General features: G+C 42.7%; 1 protein-coding gene across 1 annotated transcript in view; it reads left to right on the top strand.

Moving 5' to 3' along the window:
- The first annotated feature begins 1300 nt into the window (after positions 1-1300).
- Lipa (lipase A, lysosomal acid type) overlaps positions 1301-7504 on the top strand; it is a 30798-nt gene continuing 24594 nt past the window's right edge. The window contains exons 1-2 of the mRNA XM_032891817.1: positions 1301-1599; positions 2852-2969. Coding sequence (XP_032747708.1) covers positions 1495-1599; positions 2852-2969 — 223 coding nt within the window. The 5' untranslated portion in view covers positions 1301-1494. The remainder of the gene's footprint in view (positions 1600-2851; positions 2970-7504) is intronic.

Genomic DNA, 7504 nt, shown 5'->3' with positions numbered 1-7504 from the left:
GTAAAAACGGCTTCCAAAAATAAATGTGCTTATTTTTAAGTTGAGCTGAGAACCTTTATCTATCTATCTATTTTTTTTTAACACTCCCCCGCTCTTTCAGGTTTTTTTTTTTCCTAGTATTGCAGGACGTCTGGCACAGTAACCTTAAGTTAAAAGGTAGCCGTAGGCTGAGCTGCATAAAACCACGCTGGTTCCTGTGGCCCGGACAAACTCCAGAGATCACCCTCTGCTGTCTGGAATGCTGGGGCTTAACTCTTGCATGGAAAAAAAAAATCACTTCAGGAGAAATCGCAGTGTCCTGAGATCCAGTTTTCTAAGAAATGTGGAATGCTGGGTTTACTATTCTTATTCTCAAACAACAGGATTGAGATGTCAACATTGACTAGCAGGATTCATTGTAAGAATTTCTAAGTTTTGACATGTACAAATACCAGGAAATTAGTATATTCCATAGTAAGAGTATATCTACCATCCGGAAGGTCCCTGGGGACTTTCCCCTCCTGCCCTTTCTCCATTCCAGATATTCATCTGTTTTCTGCCAGTATAAACTAGGTTACATTTTCTCCAAGTTTTATATACATTGAAACAATTCCTTCCCTCTCCTGTCTTTAACCCTCTCCCTGACTTCTTTGATGTACATAATTATTTTGAGATTTGTCTAGATTGTGTGCTCACTGGTGAAGTATGTATAGGTAGAATTTGTCTAACTAGACACTTATTTGGTTTGACTGCCCCCACCCCCACCCCCACCCCCACCCCTGCCTCCAACCTCCAGTTTTTGGTCGTTATATACAAAGCTTCTATAATTTAAGTACAAGTCTTTAGGAATACATGCGCCTGTCTTTAAAAATGATCATATCAATTTTTTAAAGGCCTGGGATTATAGCTCCAACTTCATTCTAACCTTAGTCTGAGCACTGTTAGAGACTGGAACCACCTCACTGTTAGCAAATGCAGTGCTTTGCTACAGTGTAATTTCAAGCCATCCGGGTGGTGATCTGATCTTTGTTGAGAGTTGAGAAACTCTCTCCCTTCATTTTTATTAACTCGGGTGACAGATTTTAATCCTGACATATAATTTCTGGAAAAAACAAATTTCGGATATAGCGGCAGATGACGTTGGCTGAACTTAAAAATATATTTACCTCTAAAGCTGAGCGGAAAAGGTGGAGGAATTCTAGGGTTCGCCCTTTTTTTTCTCCTAGGTTCCTCCACATTCTGCTTCTCTAGAAATCCTTTGTTTCACTTTGTGGTGGTACATGAGTGTATGAGGCCGAGCGTGCTAACTGGGGGCGATGCTCCTGGAGGCCTCTTAGTGAAAACAAATTGATGTTTTCCCCTGCCAGAGACGGCTGCAGTCGTTCGGTTCCCGTCTGCCTTCCATGTAGGATTTGATTTCTCCTAAACTTGGTTTAAGACTTTTAAAGAAGGCCCTGATTTATCGAGGCCTGTTGGTGAAGTAAAATTCGGCTGGCTACTCTCAACGGAAGGAAGATGCAACTGCTAGGCCGGGTGATCTGTTTCGTCATTGGGATCCTGCTTTCTGGGGGCCCAACGGGGACCATATCAACTGTGGACCCTGAAGCAAACATGAACGTGGTGAGTTTCTAAAGGTCACATGCTTTTGAAATGCAGCGATGACACATGTCGTTTTCCTAAAGAGTTTTGACGTCACAACCCTAAGCTCTTTACCGCTCCTTAAGCTTTTCGCTTTTCCTGAATTGTAGAAGCCGTCTGCTACACTTTCCCCACTTCTCAGATACCGTTTCCGTATCCGGAGTCATCAGGCTGCTGAACAGGATACACAGCCTACGCTAAATAGTGTTTTCTTTTTCGTAATTTTGTTTTTAAATCACTTAAAACACACTTTAGAGCTGATCAACCCGTCTAAGCCACTTAAGAGAATGCCTTTGTGAGTGCTGACCCTGAGCTGTGATTAAGAATGTCCAGGGAGCACCACTCAGTACGGTTGTGAAGATATTAGAAGGAACCCACCCGTTAGAAAAATCTAAGCAGAACACAAAACAAAGAAGCCCCAAAACCCACCTGAATTAATTAAAGCATTTCAAAATTATGAATCTTAAGTAAACAGTGAAATCTGGATAAAATTAGCACATGTAGGAATACAATAGAGAATATAGATTATTGAAGAGACAGCAGCTTTAAAACTGAAGATGGATTTGACTCAGCTGAAGAAACAGGTGATGGACAAGTTCCTAGATGTCAGGGGCAAGTTCCTAGATAGAACAGTATGGCTAGACACAGGCCTTGGCTTCATCCCCCACCTCTTAGCAGTTCCCTCCTAAGGGAATGATGGAATTGTCTTTCAAGTATTTGTGGCAGAGAGGGTAATGAACACTTTGCTCTTCCAAGTAATTGACTGTCGGCACTCAGCCATGCCCCATGGCTCTTTCCTTGTGGAGAGGTCAATTTAATGGCCCTTTCCCATTTTTCACCTTTTCTTCAATCAGTTTCATGTCCTTCAAATGACATTTTTTAGCCTTATTGCCTAGGTCAGGAACTTTAGAACATGAAGAATGTTAGCCGATATCTTTAGAAAAGAAGTCTTTATTTGTGCCTGATTGGCATGATGCAAAACAACAGGAGCCCAAATTTGACACACTTGCTGTAGAACGTGGCAGAATGATTAAATGCCGTGAGTGTAATCGGGTGGGTCTTGAGAAGGGATTTTGGTTACTAGATTGAGTAAAGTCAAGAGTCAAGTTGAAATGATTAAAAAGCTATAAAAAAGGAAAAGTTCCTGCATTTGTTTTCTCCTTTGCCTGATGTTTCTGGAGATGGAAGAATCAGCGTCCACCGTAGAATACCCATTGTCTTCTTTTCTCCCCAGACTGAGATAATCATGCACTGGGGATATCCTGGTGAAGAGCACTCAGTACAGACAGGAGATGGCTACATTCTGGGTGTTCACCGAATCCCGCATGGGCGGAAGAACCAGTTTGATAAAGGTATGGATGCTTTCTGTCGCAAGGTGTAACAGCTTTTGGAAGTCACTGCTGTTGTCTGAGTTGGTGACGGAATTCAGACTTCACTTGATAGGGTTACCACAGGATCGCTGGAGGCCAAAGTACCAGCTAAGCTGGGGCAACCAGCTGGCTTGACTAATTTCACCGTTTAAGAAACAAAGGACTGTCATGAGCATATCTAAGCTACTGTTGTGAGCATTAAACAGTTGACTTTTGCAATTTAAAAACTATCCACAAAAAACAAACAAACAAACTAAAACAAGGGACCATAAAGATAAGCAGTAAATACTTCTTTTTCTATCTTACTTCCCAGTTTTTAAAATGTGTTCTTGTTGTATAATATCTTCATTTAAAATCTTTGTACCTTCCAAATGCTCATTAGAAACAATTGTGGATTAGTTTTCTCTTGCCACCTTTTAAGTTCAAAAGGTGCTGTAAAGGACATATTGTTTTATTTTTTAAATTATTTATTTGCTATTAACGTGCATTTATTTACTATCACAGAGATCTTCCCAGTAATTCTTAGAGCACTTCTCTGAAGATACATAGCACTCCATTGCATATTTGTGTCATGGATGGTTTAACAAGTTAATGAACTTTTTGCTACTTTGAATTCTCGGCTAACAAACATTGCTGCTCAAACAAGTCAACAACAGCAAAACATATACCTATATATTGTGCAAGTCAATAAATAGTATAAATACTTATTATTAATAATAAATAATATAACAACAATATAGCAATTTAGAAAATGCTCTCTCTGCATGCATGTATTGATACCGATTTTCACTAGGATTATATTAAAAGTTCTTATAGATTTGCTTTAAAAATTTGTAGCTGGGTCTGTAGTTATATATATAGTTTTGATTAACTTATAACTTAAGCAAAACTGTGGTCCTGACGTGGGTGATGGAATTTCTAGACAAACTGTCTTACACGCCTAACAGGTATATAACCTTAACAGGATAATAGGTTTGCTTTTAACCATCTCTCAAGGTGGCCTATTGATTTTCTCTAAAACCTGACGCTGTTTAGAGCCTATCTAAAGACACAGGAGTATAGATGGTATTTCCTTTAAAGTTCTCCGTTAAGTGGTAGTTACTACTACATGCCCTTTTTTTAAAGCAGGCAAAGCCATGCTGGAGAATGTACTACCTCCACCCTCAGGCTTCTGTCTCCACACAGCAGTTAAAGCGAACAGAGATCTTTCTTGCCTTGTGCACACACATCCCACTGTGGCCAGTGGAGGAGTTTTTTCTGTGAAGGGAAGCAAAGGCGCCCCTTCAAAGAGACAGCAGTCCTTGGAGACCGAAGGTGGTCTCCTTGCAGGCTGGGGAGCAGAAGGTGGTCTCCTTGCAGGCTGGGGAGGTGGATGCCCCTGTCTTCAGAGTTCGGACCACAGCCTGAGAGTTCTCTGAGTCAAATCTGTGTTTAGTTTTAGATCCTAGTTTTCCTTCCCCATTCTGAGGAGAGGTCGGTGATCTATGTGTTTACAAGGCAGCCTCAGCGGGGGCTTTTCAGGGAATTCTGTGACTCAGTTCTCTATGGTTCGCTCTCCATGGCCCAAGTCCCAGTGCTGGCCAGAAGCTCTTTATTTTGTCTGTTCAGGAGCACTGTGGTCAGTGCTGTTAATCTGTCTTGCTGAAAACCAAAAAAGTCAAAGAGAGTACACGGTACCCAAAATGGCACCAATCTTGTGAATGCCACTTCCCTTTGGGCTGCCTATTAATAGCTCATCACCCTTCCAGTGACCTAGACTAGAAATTGCTAAGTCATTTCCCTTTGTTTGGCAGTGCTGGGGATTGAACCCAGGTCCTTGTGCATGCTTAGGCAAGCACTGATGCCAAGATCCATCCACAGCCGTTTGTAGAATCATTCTTGATTCTCTCCCAGTCTCTAGGCCATCCAGAAACCGTCACTCATTAACACCGTTCTCCCTGCTCTGACCACCACACTTCTTCCCCTTATGATCTGGATGCGATTCACCTAGACACAGGAGACAGCTCAGAAGCTGAGGGAATATTGAGGGAATCATTGTGTGCGTGTGTGTGTGCGTGTGTGTGCGTGTGTGTGTGGGTGTCCATATACCAGAGAAAATGAATCTCAAAGCAGGTCTATGGAAATTTAGTGTTGTTTTGTGAAATGAATGTGTTTAACATATAGAAAGTAATGCCCTATAGCCTTATTCTTTATAAGCAATTATAGGATATATTAAACTGACATTTATTTGTAGGGGGGACATTCTGAGGGGGCAGTAGGTTACAGAGAAAGGGTGAGTGGGCTGGCTCTTCAGACAGCATGACTAGCATCACGTGGATGTCAAAGGTTCTGTGTGAACACAGGAGAGAGCCAGACGTCCGCTCTGCCCATGTCCTCCTAAAAGTTCTGCCACCTGCTGCCTCCTGTTCCAGCCTCTCTGTCTCGTTTTGCAGAGGAAGTCCCTTAAATCTCAGTTGTTATGGGATAGTGTGAGGCAATAGTCTTTATGGATCTAATGGATGTAGTCCATTCTGGCTGCGTGTGTGTATTTCACCTCATCTAGAGGAGCAGACATTTGTGCTTGTGGCTATTGGAGACTATACTTGCACTTTTCCATTTAAAATACATTGGGGGGAGAGAAGAGAGAGAGAGAGAGAGAGAGAGAGAGAGAGAGAGAGAGAGAGAGACAGACAGACTCTCGGGGAATATGAGAATATCCTTTGTCTGCCAAGGGAGACATTAGATATTCTTTTCTGTCATTCTCCACTCTATTACTTTGAGACAAGGTCTCTCACTGAGCTTGGAGCCTGTCTGGTAGCCAGCAAGTCCCAACAATCCTCCTGTCTCTGTCTAATACCATGTTAGTGTTTGGTTTGGTTTGGTTTGGTTTGGTTTGGTTTGGTTTGGTTTTTAGGGTTGTTTGTTTGTCTTTTAAATGTGGGTGGTGGAAAGCTTTTTCCACTGAGCCATCTTCTTTTAAGCAATCATCCTCATCACATGTTGAGCTACCCCTGTATTGGCTGCTAAGTGCTTAAGGGAACTGAAACACAGAAATTAATCATTTATAGAGAAGTGGTTTTGTTTTTATCTGCTCAGACTTAATGATGAATGTTAATATTACAAGGCTCTCACTTCCTGCTTGGACCAAGGATTTGAAAAGCTTGCACCTTTGTAACACACGTCTGGCAGATGTCTAGGTATCTAGACCTTCAAGTTTGAGATCAATTCAGTCATTTCCTGCTAGAGACGGCCAAGGCAAAGGGCAGTTCCTTGGGCATTTTGACTGCAGAGGTAGTATTCCTTGAATTCAGAACATGTCCTTATATAATAAGGATTGAGCAAGCCGATCCCATGATAACCATAATATAGACGTTATTTAGCTGAAACAAGGAAATACTACTTGGGCCAGCATTAAAAGGAAGATACAAGCCTCCCTGGGAAATCAGCCAGTTACAGTTGCCTAACTAGGAAATCAGATACCTCATTTGTATCTGAAAAATCCTGCATCCGATGACCTGGCGGGTGAGCTTGCATTCTGTGAAAACTGGAAACAACTGCACGCAACATGAGGAAGCAAACTTCTCAAGTGTGGCCTAGGTGCAGGCTTCTCAGGGGTTGCCAGCTGAGCCATTTGAGTCAGAGGGGAAAGTTCTCAGCCTGGCGCGCCGTTGTTTTGATTTCGTTAGGTCGTCCTTTCTGTAGAGAAACCCGCCTTTTAAAAGAAGCCATCCGTGAGTTTCTGGCTTTATTTATTCATTCACTAGCTGGAGCTTTAGTAGGGGTATGTAATCTGATTGTAAGTCTCTGTACCAGAGGCACTGAGCCCATGTGACTGGGCTGAGCACGTGCTGGGGCTTTCTGGGCTTCTCATGGTGCATTGGGCAGGAGACTGCATTTCAGTCTTTTAAACTCAGCAGCCTAAGTCGAGCTAGCTGTGTGGTCTGTTTGTCCAACTCTGGGTGAGGTTGGAACAAAGGAGAAGTGTAACATCAGAGCATACACCGTTCCACCCGCCCCTTCCCTTTCCTCACACTCGCTCTCTCCTTCTTGGCTAGCTACTGCTAAGTGCCTTGTGTCTAGGAAAACATCTACTGTCTCTCCTGGCATACACGAGGATCTACACACACACACACACACACACACACACACACACACACACACACACACACACACACACACACACACTGTATTTTAAATGGAAAATTGCAAGCAGACTCTCCAATAGGCACAAGTACAAATGTCTGCTGCTCTGGATTGGGTTGAAAAGTGCAGCCAGGACAGAACATTAAGGAATGTGTGTGTCTCCCTCCCTTAGATCCCTAAGGACCGCTGCACTTAGAACACATCAGGCGCCTGGGGCTATGTTTTCTGAACTCTCTGTGTGTTTGGTTCACAGTAGTTAAGTCAACAGTAACTCAGATGGTTGATAACAAGTGTAATTCATGCCCTCCCCACAGGACCAAATGAGGCTGGATCCCTGTGGAGGCCAAAGTCTTTTTGAGGCTGATTATGTTGCTGACTCATTTGCTTTGAAAATG

This window comes from Rattus rattus, chromosome 2 (genome assembly GCF_011064425.1).
Source record: "Rattus rattus isolate New Zealand chromosome 2, Rrattus_CSIRO_v1, whole genome shotgun sequence".
NCBI lineage: Eukaryota > Metazoa > Chordata > Mammalia > Rodentia > Muridae > Rattus > Rattus rattus.
The sequence above is the reverse complement of the archived record's forward strand: the minus strand, read 5'-3'. Positions and strand labels throughout refer to the sequence as shown.